This window comes from Elaeis guineensis, chromosome 14 (genome assembly GCF_000442705.2).
Source record: "Elaeis guineensis isolate ETL-2024a chromosome 14, EG11, whole genome shotgun sequence".
In the NCBI taxonomy this organism is placed as follows: domain Eukaryota; kingdom Viridiplantae; phylum Streptophyta; class Magnoliopsida; order Arecales; family Arecaceae; genus Elaeis; species Elaeis guineensis.
Genome location: NC_026006.2, coordinates 65,567,490 through 65,585,276, shown reverse-complemented (window position 1 = coordinate 65,585,276; position 17,787 = coordinate 65,567,490). Strand labels below are relative to the sequence as shown.

Genomic DNA, 17,787 nt, shown 5'->3' with positions numbered 1-17,787 from the left:
TAAGATGATCTTTTTTTTTTAAATTGAGTATTTAATTTTCAAAGATTTAAAATTTTAGGCTAACCCTAAAAAGATTAAATCAAACCTAAAATCTATTGTTTTGGTCTTGAAACAGACTGATCAAACAAACCTTTCTTTTTTGGAAAATATTTTTATTGGAGGTTGTCTTCCGATCTATGAAGAATTAAATGGAGCTATAGGAGGCAAAGTTGACATAAAAATCAAGATCTATTTCTTATAAAATTTTAATATTTTTTATAATTTTTTATATTCATCATATTTTTTAAAGATCTAGTTCTATTTAAGCTAGAAAAATTCTAACTCAAATTATTTAAGGATGAACATTCTTCTAAAAGTTAAAAAGATGAATCTAATCTGAATTGTATAAAGATGGACATCACTATTATAAATAGAGGCTATGTACCTCAATTTATAAAATAAAAAATAAAAAAATATAGAGAAAAAAATTTGAGCCCTACTTTTGAAAATGCTCTTCTTCTATCTTTCTTTATGAAATTCGAGTTGAGCGAGTTGAAAAAAATATTTCTTCTTCTCAATCGGATCAAATTACTATAAAAGCCATGCTCTTACCTGGTAGAGCCCAACTTGATCTATTTGAATCATGTTGGTGTCGAAACTTCGATTATCTACATCTATCGGAGGTCCAGACATGCGAGCAATATAAATAGTCAAAAAAAACATTATTCGTGCTTAAAGTATATTGAAGGATAAAAGATAAGTATAGCTGCTAGTTCTACCTCAATAAATTATGAAATGAAGGAACATCTGACACAATTAGAGGAGAAGATTGTCCAACTCACTCAGGTTGTACCTCAACTAATAGTGCCTTTAATACAAGTACCAGTAACTCTTGTTTAACAAAGTTGTCTCCTATATCTAGAATTCAAGAACTGTCATTTAGTAAGAAAGATCAAAGTTGAAAATCATCTTCAAACAAAACCAAGTAGTTCGGTTACGAGGCAGGGAAGCAAGTATTTTTTGATCTTCAATTTTGATTTAGCAAGAGCTATGAGCTCTTATACCAACTTGATCCAAGCAAGTTGAAGGAAATTTTCTTTCTCCTCGATCGGATCATTCATGTAGTTCTTGATATAATCATGAGTTCGAAAGAACTCATTTCCTAGACTCCCCATTTCGAACTCATTTCCTAGGCTCCCCAGCATTTTGCCAAATAATATTTTTCGAAATTATATAACTCAAACTGCATTCGGTAAATTCTATGCAAGCCTAATGTGAAAGTGTAATAATTTTAATAAAAACATTTTAGAAGCTATTCTCAGAATGTTTGATGAGTTTTTGACTTTTCATCCTATTAATGCATGGATATATTATTAAATAAAAAGCATGAATTAAAATTTGTTACTCATTACCATATGCGTGATCTGGATCCGACCAAAATCTGACTTGGATTTGAATCAAGTTATACTTAGATCTGACCTAATTCGAATAATTCGTTGCATCAAAAATTTTGCTCATAGACTTAATCCGATCCAATCCGACCCAACCCGATCTTCTATCGAGATAGATCTGTATCTAATATTAGAATCCAAATAAAGAATCAAGTTGGAATAAGGTTGCTTATAATCCAATTTGACCAAATATATTTGCACCTCTAACCACGCTTGACTATGTATGATATTTTTTTTCTTGACGTTATTTTAATTGCCTAGATGCTAAGATAACAAAAATAATGATTGATAGATACCCTTTTCAAATATAATAATTCACATTTTCGCATCAAATATTTCGTTTGTGTTTCTGGATTCTAAGATAATATTTTGGGTGCACTAAAAAAATTAAAAAGAAGTCCAAAAGTGTAACAATCTGTCAAATACTTGATTTATATTCAAAGCCTGATCCAAATGCCCGATCATCTTTGGATCATTGGGTATGGGCATACAAAATCTTAGTTGTGTCTGCATTTGGATTTGGATCTAAATATATATTTTGGGTTTGGATATGGATATGGCCAAACACCACTACTCATGGGGGACACTTGCCATGTGGAAGATGCAAACATGGGCCATATGGATAATCCCATTTGTCAAGTCTAACGTGCATTGTTAATGTCTTGCTTATCAACTTAAGTTTTTGGGACTATTTGGTTAGTTAAACACAAATATCTTCCACCAAAAGTGATTCTAAAATCCTTTCTCTGATAAAGTGAAGGGAAGAAAACTTTATCAATCAAGTTAACATGATCGAATTAAACTTAAATATTATTAATTCTAAGCATTCCAACTATATGCAATAGTTACTCAAATCTACAAGGCCTAGTTTGAATATATCTGCAAGATTGAGTTGAAAATCCTAATAGAAATCAAGCTTATATTTTCTAAGAGCTTGTCCAAATCCAGTCTGGATTTTGGATTGCAGAAAAAGAAAAAAAAAAAAGAAAAAGAAAAAGACCAATAGAGATTTTTCCTTTCTATAGACTTTGGATTGGATGATGCTTGGTTGATATGGGGTCAATACTTAAACGGACCTTCCAATCCATCGGCCTGACTAGAATTTTAGCTCAATCCTCCGGGAATACCCAAACTAGAAAGTCATATCATCATTATAATGGAAAAGTTATGATTCCCGTTTGACCAATTTAGAGACCATAATACTCGCGTAGCAATCACCAGCACCGGACACCGATCTTGCTCCTTGATGCGTCACAAACAATATGTGCTCGATTAATGCTGGGGAACATTGAATAGTAGAAACCTTTATTCGTTCTTCGGTCAGAAGACGATCATTATGAAAAGAATTTGGTGGTCGACACCCTTAATCAATGCGCGGCTTCAGGGGCCAAACTCATCAATATGGTTTCGATTGTTCACACTTTACACCAGCCATATATCCTATCCATCACCATGCTACGTGCCCTCTGGCCCACGCGGCATCCCCTTTCCGCCTGGATCTCACCAGTTTCCAACTTGGCTTGCCAAAGCACTCATAGACCGGGGTGGACAGGATGTTTCCACCACTGAATGCTGCAAGGAAAGTCTTATCTCTCTCTCTCTCTCTCCATCTCAATCTCTATCTCATACGCACACACATTTAAACCACTATCCTTGATTCCTTCATGCAGATACCAAGTATGATGACATAGAGAGACCTCTTTTTCCCATCCCCACTACCTTTTCTCCTCTCTCCCAGAGCTTTTTCCATCCATTCCTGAAGAGAGCGACTGTGTAAACAAAAGCGGGGTGGGATGACACGTCTCCATCAAAGCTCAACTTGGCTAGTTATTATCCCTGTGAAGTAATTTTCATGTCCCATTTTACGTAGAGACCCCTATGAATGGGAATGAATTGTAAAGGGCAGCATTCATTCATTCTGAAGTGCAATGTATCCAAGTTCTTCCAAGTGGCCATATTCTAGAAGAACTGCTAATTAGTAGATTAAGAGATGCCACGTATATATGTTGCATGGTTTTTGTCTATAATAAGTTGATGACAGGCTATGGATTAATTGCGACAGCAATTGCAAGTTTGCATCCATTTAAATTTGAGATTCAGACTTTATGTCCATGGGATGTGGTTTAGCTTGCAGGTTTCAATGAATCTAGAAATGCTTGCTGGATGCATTCAATAGCTTACATGCATTGCATCTGCATGCCTTGACTCGCATGTGGAGTTAAATCCCAACATGGATGTGATCCACATGATGTGGGGTTCATTCCGATCCACTGCCTCGTTAGGTGGCTGGTAGACGTTTACATTGATCTGTAGGAATCTGCGAGCTGATCCACATCCATGCATGTGAACAAATCAATGCAGAGAGAAACCGAGGCAAAAAAGCTGCGTGGATTATACAACATGAATTACGTAGCATCATGACAAATTTTCTGATGCCGGTCGAGTTTAAAATACTGACTTAAACGTGTGAACCTCTTTGTAAAGAAAATCTGGAATCGACTTGTCACTTTCTTCTCTGAATTGTATACATGTTATTTTTTATCCTCGAAGGTTTTAAAGGTTAATCTGGATCCATGATAAAAGATAATATTTCTAGAGGATCATTAAATTTCATGTGGACTATTCAAATCGCTATAGACAAGACTAGATAGGATCCACGAGGAAGATTCGTCATTTTAGAAAACTAAATCATATATCAAATTTTCGCAAATCATAACTTTATTATACGACATCCGATTAAGATGATATTTTTTCAAATCAGATAACTACTTTTTAAAATCTACAACATAGCACGGACCTTTTAGCAGCTTAAATGGACTAAAATTCCATCATTTGAATCTCAAATCAAAAGTCCTCCTTTCGAAAAAGATTTTGATCAAGCGTATTTTCTGGCATACAAAGAATTAGGTAAAATAACTAAAGATAAAGTTGATGTAAAATTTGAGATGTATCTCCTATAGAATTTTAATTTTTTATTTATCATTTTAATTTTAATTTTAACACTGCATACATTCACGTTAAGCCAGTTGCTATTTTTCTTATATATCTGAAACATATCAATGATTGATTAAGCAATCAGTTCTCATGTCGCTAAATCATGCAGTACACCTCATAGGACGTTACGCAATTCATTCTTGTATATACAAGGACTGAAAAGTATACAAGATGCATGGACTCTTCAACCAAGTGTTTTGAAGCGTGCAGCCCAAACCAAGTACGGTTAAGCCCAAGCCTGTTCTAACTTCTTTTACCAGCCCAACTCTCTTGTTTTTTTTTTTTTTTTTTTTGGTGCTGAAATGACAACACAGAGGATATCTCACAAGCACTGGCCAGACTTAGGGACCATCTCACGTGAACACGTTTGATTTGTCCGTTATCATTAGTATTGAAACACACAACCCTCAATATGAGAACACAGTTTCGCCACTTCAGGCCTGCTATTATAGTCTTATATAGAACTTAACATCGTTTATATAGTTGAACCAGTTCCTGCAGGCCACCTGCTGGGGTTAGTTCAGATACGCGGTTTGGATTATAACATATAATAATAGATGTGTAATTAGTAGCAAGAGAAATTCTTTGTACACCATCTTTGATGTAAAAAAAAAATACCGCTTTACCTGATTGGACCACATAGTCATCATTTTTCATTATATATTTAATGTCTGCAGTACATACTTTTAATCTCTATAATTTCATTTTTTTTTCATTTAAAATTTTAAATAATGAAAATATCTCTATTCTTTTGAAAAAATTATGACATCCTATGATCATATTATGATATTTTACGGTCAAATAACGATTTTCTATACAGAATGTCATAATTTTTCTTCTATAAATCATAAAGTGGAAAAATATTTTCATCATTAAAAATTGATAAAATTTTTAAATGACAAAAATACCTCTTATTATGACATCCTACGAAAAACTTATGACATCCTATGTAGGAATTCATAATTTCACCAAAGGATGTCATAATATCGATATAAGATATCATAAATTTTTTAGAAATGAAGGGATATTTTCTTCATTCAAAATTTTAAATAAAAAAAAAATAAAACTACAAGTATTAAGTATATATTGAAAAGTGGTTAGATAAAAATATGCCTCGATGAAATTATAACTTCGAAGTCATAATTTGATCGTAGAATAGAATATCATAATTATTTTTTAAAAGAAGAAAAATATTTTTATTATTTAAAATTTTAAATAAAAAAATAAAATTATAAATATTAAATACATATTAAAAAGTGATGATTATGTGGACCAATCGAACAACTACATTGGATTTTCTACACCGGGGCGCTGTCTTTTAGTAGCAAATTCTAGGCCGGTCCTTACCATGGCCGACAGGCCCGAAATTTTTTTCCTCAGGCTTGCTTTCGTCCGAAAACTTTACAAAACTCGGGCCCTCCAGACGTTAGCCCAGGGCTTGACCCGATCTGAAATGTCGGCCCGAAATTTGTTTCCTCGGGCTTGCTTCCGTCCGAAAACTTTACAAAACTCGGGCCCTCCAGACGTTAGCCCAGGGCTTGACCCGATCTGAAACCCAATTGATGATTCGAATAATTTTGGGCCAAAACACTGGGCCGGTTGACCCGCGTTGGCCTGATTAATCTGGTATGTCGTGTACCCCTCCAGCCCACCGCGGCCGATTGATCTGGGGCGCACCACACACCGCCGTCACCTGCCTGGCCCCGCCGCTCCTTCTTCTTTTGCCGAGCCTGCTTCCCGTCGGCGGCCGGCCGGACGACGGCGGCGGCGATGACCAGGGCGAAGGCCTGGGAGGAGGACGTAGAGGTGCACTCAAATTCTCGGAAGGCCATGATAGCGACTTCCTTTGTCTCGCCGGCTGCCCCCCACTACTGGGTCTGTTCCCCTGCCAATCGATGGACGACCAGACGATGGCGGCAGCGCCGACCAGGGTGAAGGCCTGGGAGGAGGACATGGAGGTACGAAGCATTTTTATTTTGGAGGAGAATGGCTGAGAATTATATTTTATCCAATTACTAGCCGTTCCACAATACATGTCTATCTGATGATTGAACTAGACCTCACCCATTGGAGAGGACTTCTTTTTTTTGTTTGTTTTTTTTTGGTGTAGATTGGAGAGGATTTTTGACTCCCATCAACTTAAATAAGGCTCATGTCCATCAGGCATGAAGAATAATGATACTTTATATTGCTTTACCAACTTTGAGATCCAATTCCAGTCCCATGCAAGTAAAAACGATGATGTCCAGCACCTGGGAGTATCATTATTCTTGATCCATTGAAGGATTCTTAATGAACACTTATCATTTCCAACAGGAAGCTCAAATTTGGGCAGATGCATAACCACTTTCAAATATGAAAGATGGTAGCATGCTACCCATTCTACCTTTACACCTCCCCTAAAAGGCCAGTTTTCTTGGCTTCAAGATATTTTATCTAGCAACTGCAATTTTTCCATCCCATGACAATGAGCAAAAGAATACCAAGTCCATCAGCCATCAACAGATTGGCATGGAACAAAGAGTGGTTGCCTAAACTGCACATTGAAAGAAACCCTGTGTATTTGATTTTGTTTATTAATCATGTATAAAGAGAGTTGTGCTTGGAAAACCATTCATGAAAGAGCAGTATGCTTTGGAAAAGTAAATATGTAGACATACAACAAACACAGGAATCCTGTACATTCTATTCTGTTTATTCAAAATTAATCCTGCAGATAAAAAAGCCCCTTCTATCGGTGGGCGTAGACCATGACATGGAACTGATTCTAACTTGCATGTGTTTGCATATTATGTACATAGATGAAAAAAGTTGCTTACTGATTTAGCTCTCTCAAATATATGTTTGGCCTCTTGTTTGGTGCTACAAGGGTGGCAACGCGGGAACCCAAACTTCTACAGCAATTAAACGATGAAACACGAGCAAAAACGTATTCAAATGGAAGCACATATTGCTGTGTTATGGGTGCAACCTCTCCATCTTGTCCTAAATACAGTGAGAGGGTTAGCCGGAATTGCCCTACCTGTTCTCACGTCACTGCTCGCTGATCGCATGCTCAGCCCTGTCCATTGCCTTTCTTGCTAGTTCGTAACCAGCAAAATTCATTGCACCAAGAGGCGCGATCCAGAAGAACCTGGGAACAGCTCCCTTGAAAAGACCAAGAAGTCCTTCTTGACGGAGAATGTTGACGGCCACCATCTGCATTGAAACCGGCAAGCCCTGAGGGGCAGTCATCATTCTTGTCTTCATAACATCGAAAGGGGTGGTGACAACAGCAGCAACACCACCGGATAATGCTCCCACCACGATGGTCTCCCAAGGCTCCAGATCCCGCCTAAGAAAGTTCTGGGCAGCCTTCAAGTACAAAACAGATAATTATTCATACAGACAATTTCTTCCAATAAAAAGAAAGAAATGAAAAAGTATTTACATGATGGGTCATATATGAAGCTGTATTCATGCAGTTTGCTGACTTCCAAAGCATTCACTATAAACATAACTTTCAGCATCACTTCTTGGTATGATGTTGAAGGTTGTAATGACATGTTATAATGAAACCAACAATCTTGCTGCATCACCATAGGATTTTATGCAAGGTGTGTCAAAGGCAAAGAAGACACCAGGAATTACACTTACATGTACCTCTCGTCATAGCTTAACCCACTATTGATATTCTTAGATGAAAGTTTTATGACATCTGTCAATGGCTGCTGATGTAGTGTTAAATTGATGAAGGGGGGGGAGAGAGAGAGAGAGGGAGGGAGATCTAAAGTATTTGAGTGAGGTAGGAACATGAGAGATGTGCTTTTGGGTGGGTGGTAACTGCACACCTTAGAAACTTGACTGATGAACTTTCTAAGGTGACAATAAGTGTTGTATGGATCAATCTGTTGAGCAGAAAAGGGGGTCGATGCTCATGAGTGGTAGAGTTGGTAAAAGAGGGAATAATAGCATCAGAAATGAATTAATCTAGAGGAGCATAAGAAATTCCCCATTGAAGATATAGTAGCTGAGAATCACATAAGTTAGCATGGACATCTGAAATAAATATCGAAAGAGGCATTGGGTGGGAAAAGCAACTCAGATTTTGTCCAAAGACGAACAAATGGGGGGCCTAAGAAAAATCTGCAGATAGAGGTAATCTGGTTCTTAATATAAATGGATGAGGAATTATAAGGTCAAAGCCAGATACAACTTAAACTTGATGTATTTTCTGGTTGTTTGGTATCATCTATCTTTCCATTAAGGCCCAGTTCTCCGGAATTATCTATCTTTTCCATTAGTGTCCAGGAAGTCTAACAAGAACTGGATAACTGCTAATCTGATCATCAGTACACAAGCTGTCAAAAACAAGGTATGTGGGATATGATTAAAAGGCAACTGTCTTGAACCAAAATGCAGTTACAAAATGAGGACTTGCATACCCTTGTAGTATATCAAAGAATTGCATCCTACAGTTATCCAGACACGAAGCTACCTTTTTCCCTTCTGCATAGAGACTCATGCCAGCAACATAGAAGGGAACTTCTCGACAAAGTGTGGCACCAGTCCCACGAACGAAACCTTGGATACCATCTTGGTGCAGAGTACCCACAATTGCCTCTCCCATGCTGTGAAAGATGCCTGCTTGTAGTCGTTGCTTTAGCACCTCGCATGGAATCCGTACTGCTGTTCCCAGGATTGTACTGCAGAAGGATGCCAAAGATTGAACCTAAAAACATGTAGGATCTCAGAATATTGCATCTGCATCACTCAATTCTTTTACAAATATTTTAGGATGCGTTTCCTACGACACAGCACTTTGAAAATTCATTTTCTAAACCAATACAAATAAATCACTGGAAATAGAAACACATGGGAAATGCCTCAGAAAAGCACAGGCAGGCCTGCCAATAAGTAAAGAATGGTAGCATACGAGGGAATAGTGCATAAGAAACTGACAGGCTTTCACAGTCCCACTTTTTCTTTTTCATCACTGTTTCTAACTTCATGCTATGCTTGCTGCTTACTTTTACTATTTCACATGCAGTTTGCCACCAGTTTCTCATGCACGACAATGTTAGGTTGATCCATTCTCTCATCTATCCTCATAATAAATTTTTTCGAGGCAACTACTTTCATTTTTACCAACACATATTACAACAAACCCCTATATGGCCTGGTATAAGTTAAATAGGAAGTGTAGAACATTCAACAAAAATATAAGAATGTGAATCTTGGATACAAAATTCATGATCTGGGTATATGTCCCTAGATGCAAGGACAGAACAAGCAGTAGATGTTGATCCAACTCGGTCCAAAAATTTCAAAGAAGGTTCACAGTAAAGAAGACTCATTATATTTTGATAAAAATTTCCAAAACAAAAACTAAGGTAGATGGTTTAATAGAGGACAGTTGAAAGTTGAGGATCATGGTGTATAATCCAACATAATTATTAGGGTAATGAGTTAGGAATATAGAAACAAAATCTTCTACCTGAATCTCCGGAAGTGTAGGGGAAACATTTGTCAATAGAAGCTTGCTTGCTTCAAATATACCAGTCCGCAATCCATGGCTGTTAATAAAGAAAAAAAGTTACACAGTGGACTTCCAAAAGTTACACAGAGTGCTGGCAGCCTCCAACAAATGAGAGTTAAGAGGGAAAAACCTTGAAAATTGTCCAAGAATTGCTGGGATGGAACCCCTGTATAAACCTTGAAGCCCAATTTGTGGAAGTTTTGACACTACTTCTGGGAATGACAATGTTGATGCTTGCACACGTGTCTAACAGAGCCACAACCATTAAAGTGGACCCAGTTAGAACATGAGATCATATATACCAAAAAAATAAGAAATGGATCTGGAGAATGGTCATAAGACCATTGATATTCAGAATGAAACTAGTCTGGCTAGAGCAAAACGCAGCAATTACTGCTACAACCTTGTGGTGAAAATGCCTATCAAATGTGTCAATCATTTGTTCTAACATCACACTGCTAAACAAAAAAGAAGAAATAAATAAATACAGAAATAAATTACAACTGTTATGAGATAAAGTATCTCAACAATTATTTGATAAATCCAAAGACATTTTACTACAGTAACATATATTGGAGGGTCACGCTGCTACATATCATGCCTGAATCCAAAGATTTGGTGCATTGTTCGAAGAGATAAGTTTGATGAAAAGCATTGACTATGTACATGGAGAACTGAAATCAGTGTTGGGTGATGCATGCCATATCTGAAACACGAAAACATAAAAATTTATAAATGTCTAATTCTGAGCAGGGTTTACAAAAAATTGTCTAGAATTTTTCCAAGAGGCCTTTCCACCTAACATTACTCCCATGTATGAATAGTACCTACTGATCCAAAAACAAATGTGTATGCTTCAAAAGTTAAAAATCCATTATGGTAATGAAATGGCTAAAACAACGACAAACATCAATTCAACCTTCCTACAGATTATCCCAAATTAGAAAGAAAACAAGATGAACCTTAACAGAAGAGATGATGCTCCAGCCCACTAAAATATCATATCATGGGATGAATGACTATGCTGTGTGCAACTCAGATTAAAATCCAGTTTAAAACTGCATGATAATTGACTTGGTCAATCAGTCCATTCTGTAACATCTTTTTTAATCATTTTTCCATTCTAAGAGGTGGCTAGCATTCACAGAATCAAACAAGAGGTATATGTAAGACCATGAGTTAATTCACATACATGAAGCAAGAAAGCAAAAGGGAAAGGGCAAGAGGGAGGGGGTGGAGGGAGGAAGAGAGAGGGAGAGTTGCCTTCATTGTATCGAGAGGATGCATCACAGAAGTAGAAAGTGCACATGCAAGGCCTCCTGCCAATGCAGATTTGAGAACACCTCCTGCAGCTATTTCCACAGGTGGAGAAACAGAAACAACTGTGGCTGCTTCAAACCAGATATTCCTGTAGTAATTTGATGGAGAACATCATACTCAAAGGGCATACCAATTATAAAACCTGACCTTTAAAAGATGATTCTCAGCAGATAAATGTGTGAAAAAAAGCTTAAAGTCTTGACTTGCATCAACATTTTCTTGATGACTATCATGGTACATTTCCAGTAATAACTAATGATCATAATAGAGATAGGACAACTCTCTTGGTAGAAATTTTAGGTTCCAATAAGCCTAATCTTATTAATTAGAATGCAATCGATATCTTTACAGAAATACTCAACAACAAATTTGTCAGTCTGATTCATCGTGCATCCATCAGAAATTAACAAGCTTCAATGTTTAAACAGAAGCAATTATGAACTGAAGGAAAATATTTTCTGTACCACAAAAAAGGGTAGTGAACAAACAATCTTCTACATAATTTATGTCAGCTATGCATTATTATTTTTCGATATGGTATCAAGTGGGGAGAGAAAATATTTGTGACTAAATTATCAACTGTTGAAGTTGCAAGAACATGGTCTTGCAGGAGAAACAAAAGTTAGAATCCTGCCAAGGCTTGTTAGATCACATATGGAGTGTGGAAGTTGAGGATTTGACATATTTATTAAAATATGAACATTTACCAAGCCAAGAAAGATTAAGCCAGTCAACATGGAGAAGTTGTTGGATGGATGTCTGGCCAGGACACCATCTCTCAAGACCTTTTCAGTACCACGCGATGCAGCAGGAAGAAAGAAGAAACAAAACAAAAGGAAAACAATCAAAATACGTGGATCAACCACAAAAGGGTTCGCCTCCACGGGGCATGCAAACTTCACTATGAACAAGAAATTTTAAAAGAGGAGACCTCACCCTCAACCCTTGTACACCCAATTCTCTCTCACCTGAAGTTCCCCTCACAAAAGCTCTCTCTCTCTTGAAGACCCCCCTGAACCCCTAAAGTGCCTGACGACCGCTGTCCAGGAGTCCTGCTCCTTCTCTCACAGCAACGCTTCCGCCTCTCTCTTTCTTCTCGGGTTCGTACGGCGCGAGAAAACCAACCACACCCTTTACTGTTCCACGCACAGGCTTTTAAAGGGTTAAAACTAGGTTTAAACTTGATTAGAGAGGGATTAGGAGTCCTAAATAAAGCCAAAAAATCTCCTGGACCGTCGGATCAAGACCGCAATCTCTCTGGACCGTCCGATCGCGCTCCGGTCCACGGAATAGTGCCGTGGACCGCGAGAAACGCGTGGGAAACGCCCACGCGGTCCGCAAGCCCAGCCGTGGACCGGGGCAAAGGGGCCAGCAGGCCGCCTGGGCCTGGGCCGGCCCGCGCGCGCGGGCCCGCGTGGGGGTGGGCCGCGCGCCCGCCTGGGCCGCCCGCCGCGTGGGTCGCACGTCCCGTGCGGGCTTGGGTCGCGCGTCCCGCGCGCCACCGCTTGCAGCCGCCGGCGGTCCTCCGCCGCCTCGAATATCGTGCCGACTTCAAAAGCTCGTATCTCCTCCATCCGAGCTCCGTTTCAGGTGATCTTGGTCTCATTGGACTCCATTTTTCGCCGCGAACCTCGCTGTGGGCTGAATCTCGAGGCATCAAATCCTAACAGAAGTCTTCGAAGAAGCAACTCATGGGATGGCGGTAAAGTCTCAGCCATTTATTTCTTGTAATAAAACTTACTTCAATTTAGCAGGATTTTGTTATTTTTCACAAATCCATCTTCTCAAGCTACTTGTTTCATTATAGGAAAGTTACAAACTTTGATTTGACCCTCTAGTGTCTGAGGCCATGCTTAATTATGAAATCTGCTTCAGCAATTTACATCATTACCTGTACAATAGAAACTAGGACTGCCATTTCTCACCTTTGTAGACAACTTAGTCAAATTATCTTCAGAACCTTGGTTCAAAATTCAAATTAGCTAAAGTTATTCTTCACTCACAAAAAATTTTCTACTCATTTCTTTACAGAAAACATAGAAGATTAGATTTCTCTTTCCCGGTAGTGTGAAGTCCTGCTTAAAGCTGATGAGGAAATCAGTGGGTTTCATCAGGACCCATAGGATGGTGATGAGGACTATGTTATTCATAATCTTTCTTGAAAACTTACTCATGCACAACAAATTTGAAGTCCAATTACCAGAATCTATTTCTGTTTGCAAGACATTTTTTTCGAAGTTTCTTTTCTCTCAGACCAACATTTTTTCTAGACCCTGAACCCTAACCAATTCAACCAAAAAAAAACAAAAGATTTATTATTGTTTAACATTCAGATAAAAGATTTATATTGAAAACAAAAGATTTTGAGTGAAACCTAAAAATTAGACCGATCAGAAATGCGAAAACATGCATAGGGAGCTATATATATACACACATACACATATATGGGAACTTATGTTGGCATACCGAGGATCATCTTCAAGGCACTCCGAAGGAAGAAGCAGCATGAAATTCCGAAAATGGCTATAAGAAATAGATCCTCTAGCATCTGCATTCAGATTACGCATCATGGCAATAGCATTATCTTCATTTGCAGGAAGGCCAGCATTTCTCAGTGATGCCAAGATTTGGTGTTTTTGAAGTGTTCCAGACTTGCTCAAACGCAGAGTAGTGTAAGCTCGAAGAATAGTTGGCTCCTTCTGCTCCATCAAGGATAAAAATTGTTTCCACCCAATTGATTTTGAAAATAAATGTTTTCTAGTGCGACACAAAAATTCTCGAGCATACTTCCTTGGGAGTCTTCTCTTCTTCATAGCAATTTCAAGGTCTTCAAGTGTTACCTGGCCATCTCCATCTCTATCCAGCTCCTCAAAAAATCGCCTTCCTGTAGCAATTTTTAAAAAATTAATCATATGCAATCATGCAAGTGCCACAAAATTTAGAAGGCATGCGATTTCGAAACCACCTTAATGAGGTAACTTGCAAAACTGAATATGAGGCAATGAGCACACTAACTGTTTGTGAATTAAACTCTGTAAATTGTTTATGTCAACAATATCCAAGAAATTTCAGAAATCTGGGTCACATGGAGGCAGTCATTATAGATTGATGAAGTTACAGAGCATCAAGTAAACAAGAAGTTGCATTATATGTAATCAATAATATCAGTTGAGATGGGAGACCAACTTTTCTTCTGGATAATTTCATTGCATTAGCTGACTTTGGAAGATGGGTTGTCCGATACTCTGTTATAATTTGATCAATTTTTAGCACTTTTACCCTTCCAAGCTTTCTTGTATCAAGTATACAAGCCGCAGTTTATCTTAGTAATATCAGCTGGCATAAGAAACCAAGGTTTTCTTCTGGATAACTTCATTACATTAGCTGATTTCAGAAGATGGAGTATCCAATACTCTTTTTCAGCTTGATCAATATTTTGAACTTGTTATCCTTCTAAGATATCCTTCATAATGGATTTTCGCATGCAATGCAGTTCTCATCGATGACCTTATGAAACAGTCTAGGTCCCAAATATTGAAAACCACTTCACAAAAGAGAAGGCCTTAGGTCAGCTAATTTGATTGCAAGGGCAAGCACCACAATTTTTTTTTTTTTTTTTTAAATGCCATTCCTTCAAAAATCTCATTAGCAGCTTGATAACCCTTTAATAAATCTGCCTTGCTTGATCTCAGTTATATAATTCCCAGATGCTCTATCAAATTCTTCCTCTGAGAAATGGTACCAAAATTAAATACATTTTCCTCTCTGAATTCACATTCCATTGGCTTAAGCCAGAAAAGAATATCTGTTAATGTGAATATATCAGTCTTATTTTGACTAAAGCTATTGTTTAACAAGTGCTATGGTTAATCACAAGTTGGTCGAAACAGTATGAAAGATAACTAATACCTTCGGCTTCTGTATAACGGAAGAAATCCTGAACAGAAAATAGTTTCTCCTTATCAGGATGCTCTTTCGAGGATCGTCTTAACTGCGGGATTAACTCAACCAGCTCTGTCCAGGAAACAGCTGAAAGTGTGGACCGCAACCGCTCGACATTTGACAACGACATGTTTAAGAACCCACTTGTGATCTTCTGTGGTGAAATACCAACTGGTCCTTTCCTACTGCCATTGGAGGCTTCGAACTCGCACTCACCCTTGGCAGAAGCTACACCCACCAAAGCACCTCCTCCTACCCTGGCAATCCCTATATTTGCAAGAAAAAGATCGACATCTGCTTTCTTCTCTTCAAAACACCTAATGAACTCCAGATGATCAAATCTAGAAGGTTCACCACAATCGGAAACCAGCGGTTCACGACAGCTGTTTGTATTGCTTTTCTTGCACCTCTGGCCGAACATCTGAAGGTTTTGTGCGAGATGATCACTCACATAGCCGAGAAGCAGTTCTATCGACAAGAAATCCTCTTTCTTTGAAGCCAAAACGATCTCGCACTTATCTCCATTTTGCTGCGATCCTTTCAATTCAAGAACCAAAGAGGGGGATTCATGGGGCATGCCTACTACCTCCTGGCCGTAGTGCTCTGCGGAACACTTGTTAGAGGACTTAAAGGGGACCGCAATGGCCTGGACGAAGCCATGGACCAACAAGGACCAGGCTTCCCCAAGTTGCAAGTAATTCGCGCATTGCCCATCCATCGCCTTCTTCTTCTCGCCATCGAGGGCTCCCGGAAAGGATTTTATCGGATTCGTGATTGAAGAGGACCATGGTATCCTTGTCTCATCGGCCACCCGGGCCCGTTTCTTGTCGCCGGAATTGAACTCGAGATTCTTGGACGCACGCCGGAGGCCGGATTCCAGCGAGCCGAGAGCATCCCTGACGGAATTCAGCAAGGGGTAGGGGCCGCAGACCATCACTTATAGGGCGCTCATCGTTCTATCGGCCCGATTGCAAGAGACCAGAGAGGCCGCCATGTTTCCACTCCACACAGCTCTGGGGCACCGAAAGGAAAAAAAGAGAGATGACAAGAGAATGGAGGCGGGCTTTTGGGCGGTGCGTTTTATTCCGCTTTCCTTTCTGAGACTGACAAAAAAAAAAATTTGTGTTGGATAACGCAGAGGATGAGCTGACGCGGGCGTCGAGTAGGACGGGGACCGCACACTCGGAAAAATAATATAAAATACCTTGGGAATTAGGATGTAAACGACTCGAAAGTAAAAAAGCGTAAAACTAAAAGACATGGGACTGCGAACCCGCGGCCACACCCGCTGCTTGACGAGAAATTACTGCCTTGACAGGCGTTTGTTGTCAAATCGGACAGCGCCTTGGAATGGAATGCCCGGAACGTGGGTCCGGTTGGCGCGGTTGGACCAGGGAGCCCGACACGGTGGGACGCGGATGCGACGTGTCCACCCATTCTCGGAATCGAATCTGGTGGTGGCAGCGTTAACGTCGCCAGCACGGATGGGCACCGTGGCGTAGGGTGAGGTGCACCTCTACGGAGCCGCTTGAGGATGGACGGTCATTAAGCAATTTATATACGGACAGAAACTGTATGCTTGTTATTTGATGGCTACCCTTCCTTCGATGTCATCATCCATAAGTATATTATAGTCTAAGATGTCAAATGCACACCATAAAATATTCTATTTGATTTAGCAATCGAATTCACATGTGTTGGTGCAAAAATCTACTTACACCAGAAAAATTGAAATCGAAGGAGTCGCGGTCACTGTCGGGACCTGCAAAGAAAGTCTAAACCGGAGGTGGAGTTGCTCCGACAAGACCCTCCGACGCTCAAGTCAGTTCTCTGCCTCAACAAGAATGGAGTGCTCGAACGAAGAATTAGCAGAGTTTTGAGGTAAAAATGAGAGCTTATGGAATAACGTATCTGAGATCCCCTTTTATAGACGGAGAGGACAACAAATTGATAGCCGACGGCCTGTAACCGTCTGGTAGTGGGCCGCCCAGAGCCAGGAGAAATTTATTGCGGAGGGTAGTAGAGTGGGATCATGGCTATCGCCGTGGCTCGCCACGTAGAATCAGTTACGGGGAGTGGAGCGGCGTCCGCTGTCGTGACTCGTCAGGGAGTGGTGGAATCGCACAGGATCCGCCGCAGGGAGTGGAGCAGAATTGTGGCCGTTAATACGGCCTGCCAGGGAGTAATGGAGCTGCGTAGGGTCCGCCGCAGGGAGTGAAGCAGAATCGTGGCTGTTAATACGGTCTGCCAGGGAGTAATAGAGCTGCGTAGGGTCCGCCGCAGGGAGTGGAGCAGTGTTGTCCGTTACTGTGGCCTGCCAGGGGGTCAGACTTGTCGGCCGAAGTTCGGTTGGAGTAGGTAGCGAGGTTCGGTATCCGTAGGAGTTTGGGCGAGGTCTTCCCGCAGTCGGACTAGAAGATGGAGTCTGGCTTCCGTAGGAGTCCGGACGAAGTCTACTTGCAGTTGAGGTCGTGGGCGGAGTCCGCTCCCGTAGGAGTCCGGACGAAGTCTGTCTGCAGCCGTTGGAGTCGAGGACGGAGCCCGACTCCCGTAGGATCCGGGCGGAGTCTTCCTGCAATTAAA

The 17,787-nt window shown here is 39.9% G+C and overlaps 1 protein-coding gene across 2 annotated transcripts; it reads right to left on the bottom strand.

Moving 5' to 3' along the window:
* Window positions 1-7,081: 7,081 nt before the first annotated feature.
* LOC140853681 (uncharacterized) lies at window positions 7,082-16,278 on the bottom strand. 2 transcript variants are annotated; one of them, XM_073248369.1, is made up of 7 exons: window positions 15,172-16,276; window positions 13,729-14,146; window positions 11,202-11,350; window positions 10,073-10,184; window positions 9,901-9,979; window positions 8,902-9,135; window positions 7,082-7,778 (listed from the first exon to the last, which is right to left on the bottom strand). In XM_073248369.1, exons 1-7 carry the CDS (start codon window positions 16,136-16,138, stop codon window positions 7,458-7,460), a joined length of 2,280 nt encoding a protein of 759 aa, XP_073104470.1. In that variant the 5' UTR covers window positions 16,139-16,276; the 3' UTR covers window positions 7,082-7,457. The 2 variants fall into 2 exon arrangements, with proteins under 2 accessions (XP_073104470.1, XP_073104471.1); XM_073248370.1 differs by having other exon boundaries at window positions 7,544-7,778; window positions 8,902-9,109; window positions 15,172-16,278.
* Window positions 16,279-17,787: the final 1,509 nt, after the last annotated feature.